We start from the raw sequence: 18,479 nt of genomic DNA, 5'->3' as shown, positions 1-18,479 counted from the left end.
TGTTTATTTTACTTTCCACAAAACAGATGAACGCAAAACAAGAACCTACTACAACAAAAACAAAGCAGAACTGCTGCTACCTTCTGTTACAAAGTGGAGAGACCTTGGGAAATAAGCTGTGTGTTTTCATTATAGATAAATACATTCTATTTAAGGTTTTGAATTGTATCAGATTGTGCCTTGCATTAACTGATCAAGCATGTATGCTCCCAAGGCATTCTTCCCAGTTTTCTGAGTCAATCTCTAAACCCAGTTCTGTTTCCCAGGCCTGTTTGACCACGGCTGTGTTTGTGGCATCTTGCTTTAATAAAATATTGTAAACATATTACACTGCACCCCGATGTAAAGGATTTAACTTATTAATTTCTTCAAGTGCATCATGCTGATTCATCACACTAAAATTTGGCAACTATTTCTTTACAAATTCCCTAACTTGTAAGTACCTAAAGAAACTGGACCTACTGATATTAAAGGCTCTTTTAATTGTTCAAATGAGTCAAATTTCCCATCTATATAAAGATCTTTTATGTTTTGAATGCCATCTTTTTCCCACTGTGTAAAGCCCAGGTCAAACAGCCATGGAGGAAAATCATGGTTATGGCATGTAGGGCTATCTGGATCAGGATCTTTTATATAAGTCTTAATTTGCTTCCAACTTTTTAGAAGTTTTTTTTATGTCAAAATGATTATCATATAGAGCTGCATCAATTTTATTTGAACTATTGGAAAGAGCAATAAGAGATGTCTTGTTACAAAATGCTCGTTCCATCTTTAACCAGAAAGGATCTTCATGTTCCATAAGGGAAAAATATGAAAAAATTAGTAACCCATTAATAATATTTAAACAGTGGTAGGTTAAACCCTCCATCTTTTTTTAACTTTACATAAATGTTTCTTGGATATCCACACACTCTTGTATTCCCACAAATAAGGGACTATCACATAAAAACATAAAATGTCCAAAACAGAGAATAAAGTGTCCAAAATAAATGGGGGATCTGGTGGCATCGTCATGCTGGGGAATCGTGAAGGAAGGCCTTTTCTTTTGTGTTGCGTATAGGGCTGGACTTGATTTTATCCATCGGCATTTGATTGGATTGTTGGATCGTTGTCGTTTGTTAATTTCATGGGTGACAGGTTGCTGGAAGGGATTGAAAGTCCCCTGACAGTTTGACAAGCTTATTGCCTAGCCTTTGTTTTTTTTTATTAAAAATTACGACTGCACGCAAATTTTTAAGAAATAATATGCACAGATAAATAACACCGCCCTGCACCAAGAATTATGACAAGTGACAGAAGAAAATGCAAACATGACACAGATGATTTCTGCTACGCCTGTGGGTGCTTTATAACATCCAAACAACAACAAAAAATTAAAGCTTATTTATAAACTGTAGTACATATTTTTCCACTTCTTTTGTACTTTGTAAGTTAAATTATACATTTTAAACATTTCTTCTTGACATGAATACTTTTAACATTTGACTTTTTATTTCAAGTGCATTAAAGCGGATATTATAATTTGAAAACATTTCAAAAACCTTATTTTGTGAAAAAACTGTACTTGATGGAAAGTTTTTTTTTATATATATATTTTTAAACTCTGCATCAAATAAGGCAATGTTATGCCTTTTTTTGTAAATTAGAAGAATACAAGGCTGTGTAATGAAAAAGAGAATTGTCTATTTTGAGTGAGTGGTGGCTTTAAAGTTATCAAAAAAAACAACAACAATAATCTATTAACCTCTAGTGATCATTATGTGAACTGTTTGACTGATAAACACATTGCAATTTGGTTGTTTTTAAGTCATTTTAAGTTGTTTTTTTTCTACAGACTTTTTTGTGTGTGGTGATTGTAAAGGGAACATGTGGTTCAATCAGCCTCCTAATGTGTCAACCTGGACTCAAAGAAGACCGGCAAGTATCCTTATATTCTATCATAGATATAATGATCACGTGTCAATCATGCAGTCATGCGTTTCTGATGAATTGTTTGTTTGACTGGTCTGTAGGCACACACAGACAAAGTGAGTGTACTGCGGCTTACAGAGAGCCTCATCATCTCAGCGTCTCATGACAGAACCGTCAAACTGTGGGACCGATGCACTAAGAAACAGGTATTTTTATTCTTGCTTTTATGCACGGTGTGTGTACCAGTGTTTATTCCATTTGCTTTCTGTTTCCCAGCATTTTCTATATTTCACAGGTGGGCATGTTTGTGTGTGGAGGTCCTGTCAAGGTGCTGGAGGTGAATCCATGTAACCCCAAGGAATTTGTTTGCGGTGATACGCAGGGTCAGCTGTACTTCCTGTGTTGGAAAGGTTGATTTTCTGAACATCATTCAAAGGACACAGTGACTTGTTTCATGTTGTTATTCGTACATTCGTAATCTTTAATCTTTTTTTCCATCGGTTGTCATGTTGTATTCTGCACATTTTCATTTTATTTTACACGCATGAAGCATTTTGCACTAATGATACTATTGTCTTAAACTAAGCCATGATATGAAGAATATTTGTGTTGATTTTATTATAGAAATTTGACAGCCACTTGATTGTGGGTTGAGTTATATTAAGTAAATAGATTTTTTTAAGAATTGCAAGTTTTTTTTTTTTTTGCAAGTTCACATTGGGAAAAGCAGATGTCCACTGAATGTGCTGTGATGGTGTTCTCCATTGTCAAAAATCCATTGTCCAGGATAGAGATTTACCTTCACTTTATCCCCTTCTTCTAGCAGCAGAGAGACTCCATTTGAAGAGCTGATAAAACCACTTGCTTGGTGTCCATGTGTAGAAATGATATGCTGGTCATTTTTAAACATGCCTGCGGTAACGGCTCTCTCTAGACTTCCAACGGCCTTGGAGAAGACCCTAAAAACATACGCTCCCGTCACAGGTGCTGTAAAGATTCCTGTATCGGACAGTGGTTAATTAGATACATTCAACTGAGAGTGTTATAGAAAATCCCAGAGATAAATTCACACTATATGAATTGATTCACCTGTGTTTGTATCATAGGCATTTCCAGTATTAAGGAAGATGTATTTGTAAATCAGAGTGTGTAAACCATTATCAAATGGTCCAACGTTTTGTGGTCCAAAAGAAGTCAACAGAGATGCCGAGAAAGCCACTTTAGGAGCTAAAACAGAAACACAAAAATTTGATTATAAATGATCTCATGTTTACATTATCATTCAAAAGTTTGGGGTTGGTAAGATTTGTTTATGTTTTCAAAAGAAGTCTATTTAAGCTGCATTGACTGAAAAAGCAAATAAACAAAATGTATTCTTGTAATTGCAAAGCTAAATTTTCAACAGCCATTACTACAGTCTTCATTCTGTCTTCTGTCACGAAATCATTCTAATAGTGCTCAAGAAATATTTTTATTTTTATAATTTTTTTCAGGATTTTTGGTGATTTAGACATTTCAAAAGAACAGCATTTATATGGAATAGTAACATTTTGTAACATTATAATGTCTTTACTGTCATATTTGATAAGTTTAATGCATCCATGCTGAATAAAAGTATTCATTACTATACCAAGTGTAATTTAAGCTCTGTACAAACAAAGTACCGTAGAGCTATAAAGTTCACAAATCACAAAATCACAAATTCAACATCATTAATAAATGAACCCTTTAACTTGATGAAAAATATTTACAGTTGTAACAGCCTTAATTTTTAAAGTGACTACAAATTTGAATGTTACCTTGATTCAGCTTCATTTGTTCATCCATTTTTATCTTTGTGTCAGCTGTTGTTTCATGCAAAGTCTTCAGTTCTTTTGCTTGTTCTAAAATAATAATTAAACAAATGTTTAGTGCATATGGACAGTAAATGTAAGCTGAAGAAATATAGATTCACCTTCTTAACCTTGTTTTCCAAGTAGTGATATCACAGTATGCTATTTAACTTTATTTTATGTTTCAGTAGAACAATATGTAAGGAATAATTGACGACGGGCCGTTGAATTATTAGAAAAATAATGCACACCCGAGGTGGTGATGCGGCCACGACGCGAAGCGGAGTGGCCGTTACACCTCGGGTGTGCATTATTTTTCTAATAATTCAACGGTCCGGAGTCAATTATTCCGCTTATACTACGGTTGCCACACCTCAAGACATCGATCAGATTATATATTTCAAGGGATTCGTCCGGTTTTTCTACTTAAATCGCTATTGTGAGTAGGATTATTTCTTCCGCATCTCATCCAACGACTCTTTTGCTAGTTCCAAAACGTCATTTTAAAGCTGGCAATGGAGGCTTGAGCCGTTGATAGCAGACTAATGCAGTTAATAATGAAGTTATTAGAAAGAGAGCGAGAGAGACAGAGACACAGAGAAAGAGAAACAGAGAGAGAGAGAGAGCTTGTATGAATTAGGCTACCTCTGTGTGTCCCTCAACAGTGTTCTGAAGCACCGTCTCTAAACTGTAAGTCTGCTTTAAGATGCAGCGCTGTTATTACCTCGCTAGTGAGAAATGTCATGTGTAGCCTTTAAGTTGCTACACTAGGCTAACTGATAAAATCGTCAGGGCAGCGCTGACAACGATGCGAAGTGATATGGAACTGTAATGCGGTCAAGAAAGCTGCCTGGAACTACGTTCGCCGTGCGTTTCCCTGAAAATAATTGCACAGCCAATCAGATTCAAGCATTCAACGGCCCCGTAGTATAAGGTGTTATAAATATGTTTAGAAATATACAAATTATTGCAATTAATTTCAAACTGGCACTGTCGTGTACTGTATGTATAGGAGATTTGGCATGTTACCTTCATTCTCTGTTTTTAGTCGTTCCATTTCATTCTCCATAGATTTCATCCTTTTTTCCATGGCTGTTATTTTTCCTAGTTCTTCAAGGATATTTATGTTTGGTGAAAATACTTCATCTGCCAGTATAGCCCCCACATTGAGCATTACAAGTGTTACAAGAATCAACATTATTGCGCTGTAGTACTGTACTGAATCAACTGAAGTCTTGTTATTTATAGTCTTAAAAAGACAGAACAACATCTTGCGTAATTACTTAAACTGTCCAGTAGACTTTGGACTACAGAACCAATGCTTTTTTTAGTGTGTTTAGTGTGTGGACAGAAGGATTTCACAATAATGTGCCTTTTCCCCCATCATTTTACCTAATTAATCTTTTCTTCTATTTCTTAATAAAGCTTTCACTCTATTTCTAATCAAAGTCTTTTTATTCGAGTTGTATTCAGATCAATGACACCAGAGCACAATCTAGGGCCTTGTAACATTGTTAAAAACTTGCTACAAACCAAAAGTATGAATTTTTACAGTGTAAAAGAAGTTCTTATCGATACATATAGTCTAAATGAATCCATTCTTTTAAATAGGCCTGTTTTGATTTCCAAAAGCTTTAGTAAAATATCTTGTGTATATACAGTCATGTGAAAAGTTAAGACACCCTATTGAATTCCATGGTTTTCTGTATCAGGACATACATATATATATATATATATATATATATATATATATAGGTGATGTAAACATTCCAGAATCAGACAAAGGTGATATTAATAACACAAATGAAAAGGCAAGGATTTCTGATTCCTGTGTGTGCACTCTGGAAACCTTACAAGCTAGAGGGAAATAATGTGCATTGAACATTTGTATGATTACAGATTACAGAATATTTGTATGATTACTGAACTTTGGGGAAGTTTTGATCACATGGGGAAAAGCAGATGCCCACTAAAGGTGCTGTGATGGTAATAGTTGTCAAAAAGCCAAAAATCGTGATAGAGATTCACACATACTTCCATCTCCCTTTTCCAGCAGCATTGAAACTCCATTTGAAGAGCCGATAAAGCCACTGTCTTGCCGTGCATATGTTGAAATTTCATGCTGTCCGTTCTTGAAAAGCCCTGCAGAAACCCCTTTACCTTGACTTCCACAGGCCTTTGAGAAAACCCTGAATGCATACACTCCCTTCATGGGTGCTTTAAAAATTCCTGTATCAGACACAAATGGCTTAAGTCAACTAAACTCTCCCTTTAACCTCAAGGGATTATAAAAAGTAAAAAAAAAGAGTACGGGTCACCATACGTGGCAGTATGTCACTTCATTCTTGCTTCTTAGAAAATAAAATCATATAGGCCAATCTATCTATCTATCTATCTATCTATCTATCTATCTATCTATCTATCTATCTATCTATCTATCTATCTATCTATCTATCTATCTATCTATCTATCTATCTATCTATCTATCTATCTATCTATCGTTCATTCTGAACTTTATATTTGTTAGGCTTTGTGGTAGCTTGTGGTTTTGCCGTGGTATCGAAAGTGACATTGAGAATTGTCAAATTTAATTGGAATCTTAAATATTGGTGTCATATAAGCTTATTTATTAGAATACAACATAACATGGATCAAAAACAATGATAACAGCAACTTATTATTATTTTATTTATTTTTTGTGGAAGGGCCAGTGAAAATATTGGCAGGTTAAGTAATAATTTGAAGCACTGATCCGACCTAGCCATCTTTAGCGTTGAGCCCTGCTCTTGATATACAAATATGCTGGTGAGTAAACCTTGTGTGTTTTTGCTGTTCACATGGGGAAAAAACAGATGTCGGCTATAGGTGCTGTGATGGTGTTCATTGTCCAATTCCTTTGCTTGTGCTAAAATAATAATAACCCTTAATAGATAAGCATTAATTAATTTACAAAAACATTTCTGATCAGATGTAAGCTTTGACATTTTTTATTGGCTCTTTTTAAATGTAGGCCAAAAATGTGAGATTTGACAATGACAAAAATGTAACCAACATTGGACGTTAAATAAATGTAACCAACATTGGACGTTCTGAGGGAAACAGCGTGAAAACTTGCGCGTTAGTTCATATTCCACATCTGCTTCACTGTGGATATAGTTCGCATAATCATCAGTAAAGTGTTCTGAGATCTGAGTTCTTGTATCACTGTATTAGTTATATCACTCAGGAGCGTTACGCGTCATCGGGGAATGCTGGAGTGTGACGGGGAACCCCAGTATTACAGCACAGTCACACAAGCATGATACAAAGTTACAGAAACTAAGCAACCGAAATAAAGAATTAAAAATAATCAAAACTTCTACTTAGAGCTTGCTCCATTTCTGCAAATCAGTTTTTGTGAATGAATGGCCTTCATCAACAGCCGCTTGCACCACCTGCTGGTGAGCGGCTGACATCAGCTGGAGATCATGCATCGGTGCTCTACTGCTATTCCTGCGGGTCCCGGATGTGCAACGCCGAATTTTAACCACTGAATTTGTGGCAGCGAATTCGGAAAGTGAAATAAAATAACCGAAATTTGCCTGTCGAATATTATACATTGCATTTTTAAACAGACTGAATATTTTGGAAGTGAATTCTGTAAGGTGAATATGAATTATTGAATTTTTAATTATGAAAATGTGTGTGTCACGGTGTACACACGAGGGAGGAACAAGGAACACGTCGGAACTCAAAATAATAGTCTTTACTTATGACATCAAGGCAGGGCAAGACAAGGCAGGGCCAGACAAACACAGACATCAAACACCAGGGAGTGATGAGTAGACCAGACGAAATGGCACAACACAGACAGGACTATAAATACACAGGTAAATTAACGAACACGGCTGGACACGAATTAACTACTGATTACATCAGACAAGGACAGGAAACAAACCAAATATGGGCATAGAAACACAGGGAGCACGTGGAAACACAAGACACACACAACAGAGGACTGACAGTGTGTGAAATATTTAGAATTGAAATATTCACAGTTTAAATAAACACCTATGTTCAATTTCAGGACCTAAAAATGCAAGCCCTGGAAATACAAGGCATTAAAATGCAAGCACTGTTAATTGCAATGCATCTTTTTTTTCGATTTGTGGAATTCAGCATGCTTTATTTTTCAAAAACTATTGGCATTATTCTGCTTCCATAACATTACTTCATTCTTGCTTCTGAATTCCTTCACTTCATCATTCAGAGAATTGAACTTTTCCTCCATGGTTGTAATCTTTTTAAGTTCATTAAAGATATCTAATGTAGGTGACATAAAATCCTGTGCCTGTGTGCTCAACACAGACAATAATAAAACTATAATTTTCAGCTTCATTGTTGCTGCTCTGTGATTAGAATATAGACTGTGTTCACATTCTTGTAGCTTCACAAAACCCTAACAACATCTGAGAGACTTTGGACTTTTAATTAAGTTGCACAGATTAATTGTTCACATCAAGTCTAGCAATGTGCACTAACAAAGTAAATAGAGCCGATTTTTGTTTCATGGGGACTTTAAGGTTACCTTCCTGTAAACCAAGATTTTTATTTTTATTTATTTTTTTGTCATTTGGAGTTTGGTAGGCATGAGACATTTTGTGAATTTGCTATGCTTGTTACAACAAATTAACACAATAAAACCATACTGGAATACATTCAGACAAATGGTCAGATTTTGTGGACAATAATATTTTTCCATATCGGGTTGTCATAAAAAACATATCATAGGCTAAATATGAATAGAATTTTAGTTGGAAAAAATTCAAAAATTGTATCATGTCTGCCAAACTCTTTTAATGATAAAGCACACATGTTTATTCATGATTGGTGTCTTATATATTTATGATGTTCATTATTAAGACAATGTTTAATGGCTAGGTTACATTGAGAAAATTTAGTAGTGATCAAGGAAAATACACATACACACACGTTGTGTTTGTAGCTCCGTTTTTTTATTGAATCTTTACCTTACTTTCACTCTCTGTTGTTTAAAGTGATAATATATAACTTCATTCCCACCATATTTCTGGTATTATCTATCAAACTAATGTAACTAATTTGATCGTTCGCTTTTTCCATTCGCGTTTCTATTCGCGCCTATTATTGTTTTCTTTTTTCTCGCTCCGTTTTCATTTCTCTCTCGCTCCGTTTTTCACGAGTTCATCAAACAACAGTGGCAAGTGGTAAGTTAAGTTGGTATCATTCATCAGTCACGGTGAGTAATGGCTTCTTCTCCTGCTATTGTTGTTTGCACTTCATGTCATAGTAGTATCATAGTACTGAGACTGCTCTCATTAGAGTTACAAATGACCTGCTTCTATCATCTGATCGTGGTTGTAGCTCTTTATTAGTTCTACTGGATCTTAGCGCTGCATTCTACACTATGGACCACAACATTATTTTAAATAGACTAGAACACTTTGTTGTCAATAGTGGAAGTGCATTAACATGGTTCAAATCTGAACGCCATCAGTTCGTAGCAGTGAATGAAGAGGTATCATATCTATCACAAGTGCAGTACGGAGTACCTCAAGGCTCAGTACTAGGGCCGTTACTTTTCACGCTTTACATGTTACCCTTGGGAGATATTATCAGGAGACATGGTGTTAGTTTTCACTGTTATGCTGATGATACTCAGCTCTATATTTTTTTTGCGGCCCAGTGAAACACACCAAATTGAGAAACTAATGGATTGCATAGTCGATATAAAAAACTGGATGATGAGTAACTTCTTACTGCTAAATTCTGAAAAAACAGAGGTGTTAATTATCAGACCTAAAAACCCCACGTGTAATAACCTCGAACACTATCTAACACTTGACGGCATGCTCTGTCAATTCTTCTTCATCAGTTAGGAACCTAGGTGTGCTGTTTGATAGCAATCTTTCATTTGAAAGCCATGTTTCTAGCGTCTGTAAAACTGCGTTTTTCCATCTCAAAAACATAATCTAAATTGCGACCTATGCTCTCAACGTCAAATGCAGAAATACTAATTCATGCGTTTATGACCTCAAGGTTAGACTATTATAATGCTTTATTGGGTGGTTGTTCTGCACGCTTGATCAACAAATTAGAGTTGGTCCAAAATGCAGCAGCTAGAGTCCTTACTAGAACCAGGAAGTACGACCATATTAGCCTGGTTCTGTCAACACTGCATGGGCTCCCCATCAAACATCGTATAGATTTTAAAATCTTGTTAATTACTTATAAAGCCCTGAATGGCTTAGCTCCTCAGTACCTGAGCGAGCTCTTATCACATTATTGTCCTCCACGTCTGCTCCGTTCTCAAAACTCTGGCCATTTGATAATACCTATAAAATCAAAATCGACTGCGGGCGGCAGATCCTTTTCCTATTTAGCACCCAAACTCTGGAACAATCTACCTAATATTGTTCAGGAGGCAGACACACTCTGTCAGTTTAAATCCAGGAGATGATGTATGTGGCCCTGATCGTCGGCGGAGGCCGGACACCTGGATGAGCCCCGGGGACATATCCCCAGTCACCGTAGCCACCCGATCCGGTCCGTATCCAGCCCAGATGGTCACTGCAGTCACCAGATCCAGTCCGTATTCAGATCAGATGGTGGATCAGCACCCAGAGACAACCTCTACAGCCCTGAATGTCAGCGGAGACCAGGACACCGAGATGAGCGCCAGAGACAGATCCCCAGTGAGGACCCTGCCACTTAGACAGCCATCGGGAAAGACCACTGGAACCAGTTGAGCCCTTACAATCTGATTTTGCTGCAGTTGGAATTGAACTGCTGGTTCGTTTGGCCAGAGGTGAACTGGCCCCCCGACTGAGCCTGGTTTCTCCCAAGGTTTTCTTCTCCATTCTGTCACCGATGGAGTTTTGGTTCCTTGCCGCTGTCGCCTCTGGCTTGCTTAGTTGCGGACACTTAATTTCCAGCGATATCGTCGAGTAATTCAATAATGAAATGCCTTTAACTGAAAATCTGTTTTTTAATCTTTTCATTTTACATTATTGACACACCATTTTCCTTTTTTGATATTTTGCAGTTGCTTTGACACAATTTACATTGTTAAAAGCGCTATATAAATAAAGGTGACATGACTTTCCATGTTTTATGGGGGCATTCCATAGGCGTAATCGTTTTTCTGCTGTAAACTGTATTTTCTATTGCCCTACACCAACCCTACACATAAACCTACCCCTTACAGGAATCTTTACTTTTTTAGATTTTCAAAAAACTTCATTCTGTATTATTTATAAGCTTGTTTCCTCATGGGGAGCTAAAAATGTCCGAACAAGGTCAAAATTTACTGGTATTATCCTAGTGGGGACATTTGGTCCCCATAACGTGATAAATACCAGGTACATACACACACACACACATACACTCACAGACACAAACACACACGTTTGTTTTTGTGAATTGTGGGGACATTCAGGCGTAATGGTTTTTATACTGTATAAACTGTATAAAACCCTACACCTAAACCTAACCCTTACAGGAAACTTTGTGCATTTTTACTTTCTCAAAAAAAGCATTTTGAAAAATGGGGACATGGGGTAATGTCTTCATAAATCACCTTCTGCTTGTAATACCTATGTCATATCCAGGTCATTATACAAATGTATGTCCTCATGTGTCACACACACACACACACACACACACACACAGTGAAGGATGCCTGACTAGCACCACCTGCCTTTCGCCCATGGATATACAGACACAACAAACAAGAAGAGTCTGTCCTCGCTGCAGCCTGTAGCACAATGACGTACTGGATCAGATCCAATACGTAGTGGATGTTTTACGCGCATGCGCAAAGTGGGGCTGTCATTAATGCTAGTATTAAATATAAATTAAACTGTAATTACGAGATGTATATGTGTTTTACAGCCTTACACAAAATATAGTATACTGTGATTTTAAACCTGTAGTGCAGGCTATATACAAGGATGGAGTAGTTTTGAAAGAACGAGTTTATTTTTTATTAGTTTGATTCGTTTTGGGAATACAAATCTACTAATTACAATGTTGTTTCTTTATGAAAAATGGCTTCTTTTGTCTTCTTTTTTTCCATAATCGTTTTATAGTTCTGTCAATAATTCGTTCATAAATCAAATATTATGTTTCGTTCTCACTCTCTGTGCTATAGACCTACGTGACAGAGTATAAAAGTTATAGGCCTATAAAATATGCGGACATCATTTTTTATACCATATAAAAATAAAAAGAAGAAAAAAAAATCCTGTCAGTCGGGGATCCGTTAGCCAATAGACCCGATATATGCTACCGGGTTTTTACAGCCAATCCTATGTCCTACAAATAAATACACACACGGTCGTGGACAAGGTAACAAAGCTGACCATTTCTGTTGTTTTGTATTATTGTTTTGTTATTCATATGCAAGTTAAATCCCTGGAGATAGATCTAATGGCTAAAGACATACCATCCATTCCGTTACGAGAGCTCTCTCTCTCTCTCTCTCTCTCTCTCTCTCTCTCTATGAAGGCTTTTTGTTTAGTGTTTTGTGTTGTATCATCAGACGATGTGTGAAAAGCAACTAATAAAACATTTATGTTACCAGACTGAGGCGTTATTAGCGAGGTAAAGTCTTGTTATAAATGTAATGGTTTTTAAAAAATTATTATTAGCCTATTGAAAATGTATGTAATAGCTATATAAACAAAATGGATCTGCATTAATTTAATATCCCCTATGAAATTGAAATAAACATGATAACAATTCTCAGAAATCATGTTTCTTCATTGTGCATTACAATTAATCTCAATCAAACTGCAGTTGGGTTATTTTGACAAAAAAAAAAAAAAAAAAAAAAAAAAAACAGCTAATTAACAACAAAACAATAAAAATTTTACATAATTAAAAACGTGAGTTTTGAAAAACGGAAAAAAAGTTGAGGTATTTTTGCAAATAAACTCTGCATATCATGTTACAGTGCTTGTATCATTCTAATAATGGATACAGCACTGATGTGGGCATCCTGGCCATAACATATGAAATAAAAAAAATAAAAAAACAAACGTTGAAGTCGCCAGTAAAGACAAAAACATCGTGGATGAATTTAGACATTAAAGTTTTTACATTGTAATGTAATGTAGGTCATCGCCTATTGTAATGTAGATAAAAAAAACCTTAATTGCTACATGTACTGTTAGAATTCACTTAGACTAAGTCGCTTTGGATAAAAGCATCTGCAAAATGATTAAATGTAAATAAAAATATGAATTTATTCGTGACCTATACAGCGCATGCGCGTAAAACATCCACTACGTATTGGATCTGATCCAGTACGTCATCGTGCTACAGGCTGCAGCGAGGACCTCTTGAACAAGAAAGGGCGGAGGGCGGAGTTAAATAACATTTCGCTACTTTGACTTAACACTGCAAGACAACAGTTAGACAAGTACTGCACTTCAATAGAAAATACCATGGAAACAGTTTACAGTTCACGGTTTTCTTTCATTTCATAGACAGACCGCAGCTTTACTTGTCGCCCTACTCCATATTTTTTTCTCAGCGAAGTGTGCGGTGTGCGGTAAGCCTTGTTGCTCCAACTTTTAACGACTGCATTTTTTGTGGTGTTTATTTTAACAAATTGTACATACTTTAATATGTAAGGTGGGAATTAAAGCACTGTCATATTCAGGAAACGACCGGGAGAGACATGGATGCGTATATTTGTTAGAAATCCCGTGATTTGTCTTGACTGTTGGTTTTTTTGTTGACAAAAGTGCCTGAGGCACTTGTCTAACTGTCGAACTAACTAACTAAATAATTAACAGCCTACATTTACACTAATTACACTAACATTTAATTTCTCAAATTCCCTTGCTGTCACCCCCATGTTTGTCCTTAATATCTATGTTTTGCCTATGTAATTCAGAATTCAGATTTATAATCTAATCTTGATTTATATAGAATAATTTCTGAATAATCATGTAACACTGAGGACTGGAGTGATGGCCTCTAAAAATTCAGCTTTGCCATGACAGTAACAAATTACATTTATTTTTTTAAATTATAAAAATGTTTCCCAATATTTCTGTTTTCACTGTATTTTTGTCCAATAAATGCTGCCTTGGTGAGCATGATAGAGTCTTATAATGGCTGAAGTTGCTGATCTGGGGTCTGTTCTGCCCTGCAGCATGTAATGTTGATTCATGAATGTCATTTTTCAACAAAAAGCCTTTTCTTTCTCTGTCTCAGGATGACCTCTCAGTTCAAAGCGAACCTTCATCATGTGATGATGTTCGGTCTGACCGCAACATCAATGAGAGTGTTTAATATTCCTGTTTTTGCTCATCTGACTCTCAGTCCTTTCTTAATCATTTACTAGGACATTCTAATAATGGACACAGAACTTTCTAAAACTGATGAAAACTGTGGCGATCACTCCACTACTGAAGTAAGTCTTACCTTATCTGCCTTTTACTGTATGTCTATACTCTGTCCCTCTCACTTTAACTTACTGACACTGACACGTATTGCATACTCACGTGTTTCCACGTGTTTTGTGTGTTAGTTAAAACTTACTTAATGTTCTACATACTTGATTTTTTTTGTAATTTCAATAGTTCTGGTAGGTGATAAAACATGTTGTAATAGGAAGATATCTGCTTCCCCAGCAGGGCATGGAAAAAATGCATCAGTCCTTGGAGCCCTGTGAGAAACCTGAGGATAAACAGTCAAAATCTATTCAGGTGGGCATACACTGTTTTTTTTAAAGATGCAATTCAGTTTTGTAAATTATTTACCGGCTAAATACATATATTACAGCTCAGATTTATTATACACATCTTTGGATGGCTCGTAGGACTGCCTTTAATCCAGTCAATCTCAAAAGACATGGGCATTTTAATCAAATGCTTATTGTCAAAAATACACTTTTCTCTTTTATATCAAGGATACAGGTTTTGGTTTAGATGAGCTGGTTAATGTTGAGAGCCAACCAACATATGAGCACGTAAATAAGCAGTTTCATCTCTGTGCTGGTTTATAATGTAAAGAAAATATAACTGCTGTTGTTTTTGCTTTTTATTTGATTCTTTTTTTAATATTTTATAATAAAAAATTACAATATTATTATATTTATTTGGAAATAATTATTATTATTTTTTGTAGATGTATTTCTTGTGACATTCCTGTGTTGTTTGTTTATTAAAAAAGCTTAAGACTTTACCACTTCGATTAGGTTTACACGTACAGACATTACCCCTAAACATGAAAACATGTTATAACAGATTGGTGAAGTTGCTGCTGTTCATTTAGGAATCTTGTGCAAGTCTAGCTTGGTATGGATGCTGTTATTTGAGAATACCTTTGGGCTTTTTCAGCAATGCTTTTTGGTTTTTATTGGCTTAGCCTAAATAGCAATAACCAAAGATAAAAGGCAAGTAGCTACATGCACATCAGAATGCTGGGTGGAATATGACTCAAACTATTGTATAAGATCATCTAGCAGAGTTTTAATAAAGTAGTTCAATAACAAAGCAAATTGTGAGACTACAATTTAAATACTTGTCTGAAACATGCAGCACATTGTGCTGTTTTGTCTGGCAAACATGAAGGGTTAACTAAAGTTTTTTTAATGGCACTTCTGTTAGTTTATCATTTTGTATTGTGTCATCATTTACATTCTGTATTTTCTTTGTCTTTTGTTCATCAATACAAATTATAGGCCAGAAAAACACTTTTAAAGTAATTTCTGAATCGTAGGGTTATATGCATTCTACTCATTGTTACAGGACACTAGCAATGAGATCCTGGAAAAGAAGCCTGACAAAGTGGCTGAGACACCTGGAGAAGAGGAAAATCCAAAAGTAAGCACCCATCTTACCATTTGGAGTAAATACTGATGGCCTTACCATTGCATGTTTCTGATGAACCAAAACAGGTTATCTGGACTTCATCCCAGTTGAAAAGCTTTAAACTATATGACATTTTCACAGCAAAAAGGACAAAAGAAGAAACCCAGAAATCCATTTATGCCCCAGGTTGCAACAAAGGTAAAAAAAAAAAAATTGTGTTTACTTTTCACTATGCTCACAGTTGTTAGTTAATGAAACCATTTGCTGTTATTTCAGAACAAAACAACGCAGAAGAAGAATGGAAACCAAAATGGAGACAGTGGCAGTGACCTTGCAGAGGTGCTGTAATGTCCTAGCAGTTCTTTTAATCAATAACTCTTGTGACACTGAAAACAAGACTCAACCAGACAAAGAATGAGAACTGAGAGATGTGGTATGCTAAATATAAAAATCCACTAAATATAAAAATCCTTAATAAACAGTTTTACGCTGCTGGTCAGGTGACAGTAAATGAGGCATGCATTAGCCATGCAAATGAGCCTTGCATTAACAAACAGTTGCACAAAAGAGTGGAATTCTATATGTCTGCAAACATTAATAAGAAAAGTTGTGTCTCTAAAGGAAGCATTCTGTGCTTCTATTATTTTGCGTCTTGATTAAAAAACAAACAATTACCGTTTTCTTTTTTTACTTAAGCAAAACAAGAAAAAAAATCAGCTTGCAACACCAAATAGTGATTTTTGCAACCTATTACAAAATCCAAAACCACACAAACACACTACCTTCCTACTTGACTCACAACGTCTGCAATTTATATTGGTTTCTGCATTGGGATTTTCCCTTCAAGTTCCCTTTTACACATTATTGTCCAATCTACTTTCTGTTGCCCCCCCAGTCTAAAGGCCCCAAGAAGTCCCTCATGGAATGGCTGGATGAGTTCCGTTTAAGTGAAACTCAGAGAGAAGATGAGGAGGTTGGTTCTATATATACAGATCCTTGCCTTTGTTTTCTAAAAAGACAGTTTTAGTCATCCTAAATGTGTCTTTCACAGGATCTTGATGGCCTCATGGATTGGTGGAACACTGTGGAACGTGAGTTTTCCTACCCCCTTTGTCCACTTTCAGAAACACTTAACCCCCATACTTATTAGTTTAATCTAATTAAAACCAATTCATTCTTAGATCGTTCATCTCATGATCTGAACTTGATGTTCTTAGCTATTTTCCTCCCATTTTGTTTTTTCCCATTCAGAATGGGAGGACATGCCCAAAAGTGACAACATGACAGAGAAAGAGGAAGCCAAGTAAGTCCCAATTCATTCTGTGTGCATGTGACATGACAAAGTGAATTTGACATGACTAATTGTCTTTTACTCAGGGCTTTTGCTGTAACAGCTGAAAAGGTGCAAAAGGGCATACGTGTGTTTAACAAACTTTTCTCAGAACGGGCAGAAGGACTGTGGCAGCACGTGATCGACCTGCATGCCATTGCTGATGGCCTAGACCGCTTCAACAAGAAAACCAAGATTGCCCAGATTACTGGTGGCTCCACCAGTGCTGTGGGAGGTGTTGCTACCATAACTGGCCTCATCTTAGCACCTTTCACAATGGGAACATCTCTGATCGTCACTGCGGTTGGTCTGGGTGTTGCCATGGCAGGTGGTCTTACCTCTGCATCTGCTGGGATATCCAGTACCGTCAACAACTCTTTGGATCGCAAGAAGGTTGAGCGAATTGTGGAAGACTACCAGGCGAAGATGGCTGATCTTAACAAATGCATGAAGTTTATCAAGCAAGGCATCACAAACCTACGCAAGTTCAACCTGAATAAGATGAAGAAGCATGCATATAATCGAGATTTCCCTTGTTTTGACAATATCTATGAGGACGGCGCCATGGCGGGCAAAGCTATTCTCACCAGTGCCAATGAGATTATGCGTGTGATGCAGATAGCCAATGTGGCCGGAACCACTGCGGCACGTGCTGTACAAATCGCTAGTATATCCACAGGTGTTCTGACAGGGCTTTTTGTTGGGATGGACATCTATTTTGTGGCCAAGGACTCCCATGAGCTGAAAAATGGTGCTAAGTCAGAATTTGCTGCTAAGATTAGAGAGGTGGCAGATCAGCTGCATGAGGGTTTGATGGAACTTAACATAATCCGAGATGAGTTGCGGTTTACCGCTACTATAAAAGAAGACAAACCATCTTAACAAGCTCTGTAAACACTCCTCTGAGTTTATAATTACTTTCACACTAGATGATATATATAAAAATGATATGGTTCTATAACTATACTGACTTTCCTTATTACACAGCAAACGAATTTCAGGATCTTATTTTGTTTTTATGACTTTATATCCACTGCTTGTTAGGGTATATTTACTGCTTTAATAAGGATAAGAATATTAACTTACATATGGTCTCTATGGTCCTGAACACATGGTTATCCCACCATAGTGAGTGAATAGAGGGGGTTATTTTGTATTTTGTGTGTGTGTGTGTGTGTGTGTGTGTGTAAAACAATAGTTCATTATTTATTACATTGAATTACTTGCAAATTTACCATTTCCCAATATGTATCTGTCACTGATGCGTCTTTCAACATTAAGGTCAACATTTTTGATGGCTGAAAATGATGTTAAAAACCAATTTAATATATTTTCACACTGTGAATATTGCAGTAGATTGTGCTTATTTCATTTTGTATTTATTCTCCAATACTTTTTATGGGTTTTCTAAAAAGTTTTCAAGGCATTTGCAACGTGACCTTTATGTAACAAAAAAAGGTTTTGTTATAATTATGTTATAAAATTTGTTATAATAAAACTCAATACCTGGGCCATAAGTGTCTATTAAGCCCCTACTTGTTACTTGTTTAGTGGAAGTGA

The 18,479-nt window shown here is 36.2% G+C and overlaps 3 protein-coding genes across 4 annotated transcripts in view; 2 read left to right on the top strand and 1 right to left on the bottom strand.

Moving 5' to 3' along the window:
- The window catches only part of LOC306881876 (telomerase protein component 1-like), a 32,861-nt gene extending 30,481 nt beyond the window's left edge, over nucleotides 1–2,380 (top strand). Inside the window, exons 54-56 of the mRNA XM_079436213.1 lie at nucleotides 1,835–1,917; nucleotides 2,013–2,117; nucleotides 2,207–2,380. Coding sequence (XP_079292339.1) covers nucleotides 1,835–1,917; nucleotides 2,013–2,117; nucleotides 2,207–2,326 — 308 coding nt within the window. The 3' untranslated portion in view covers nucleotides 2,327–2,380. The remainder of the gene's footprint in view (nucleotides 1–1,834; nucleotides 1,918–2,012; nucleotides 2,118–2,206) is intronic.
- A 243-nt stretch (nucleotides 2,381–2,623) lies between these two features.
- Nucleotides 2,624–5,010, bottom strand: LOC306881865 (cerebellin-2; the record flags this gene model as incomplete). Its single annotated transcript, XM_079436201.1, has 4 exons — nucleotides 4,773–5,010; nucleotides 3,711–3,794; nucleotides 3,001–3,138; nucleotides 2,624–2,910 (listed from the first exon to the last, which is right to left on the bottom strand). The coding sequence occupies exons 1-4, from the start codon at nucleotides 4,939–4,941 to the stop codon at nucleotides 2,624–2,626; spliced, it is 678 nt and encodes a 225-aa protein (XP_079292327.1). The 5' UTR covers nucleotides 4,942–5,010.
- An 8,036-nt stretch (nucleotides 5,011–13,046) lies between these two features.
- Nucleotides 13,047–18,444, top strand: LOC306881710 (apolipoprotein L6-like). Of its 2 annotated transcripts, none has more exons than XM_079435935.1 (10): nucleotides 13,047–13,317; nucleotides 14,119–14,187; nucleotides 14,408–14,482; nucleotides 15,527–15,601; nucleotides 15,731–15,787; nucleotides 15,866–15,928; nucleotides 16,485–16,562; nucleotides 16,641–16,680; nucleotides 16,841–16,892; nucleotides 16,967–18,444. In XM_079435935.1, the coding sequence occupies exons 2-10, from the start codon at nucleotides 14,131–14,133 to the stop codon at nucleotides 17,799–17,801; spliced, it is 1,332 nt and encodes a 443-aa protein (XP_079292061.1). In that variant the 5' UTR covers nucleotides 13,047–13,317; nucleotides 14,119–14,130; the 3' UTR covers nucleotides 17,802–18,444. The 2 variants fall into 2 exon arrangements, with proteins under 2 accessions (XP_079292061.1, XP_079292062.1); XM_079435936.1 differs by having other exon boundaries at nucleotides 13,221–13,310.
- Nucleotides 18,445–18,479: the final 35 nt, after the last annotated feature.

The sequence above is a fragment of the Barbus barbus genome (genome assembly GCF_936440315.1).
Source record: "Barbus barbus genome assembly, chromosome: 15".
NCBI lineage: Eukaryota > Metazoa > Chordata > Actinopteri > Cypriniformes > Cyprinidae > Barbus > Barbus barbus.
The sequence above is the reverse complement of the archived record's forward strand: the minus strand, read 5'-3'. Positions and strand labels throughout refer to the sequence as shown.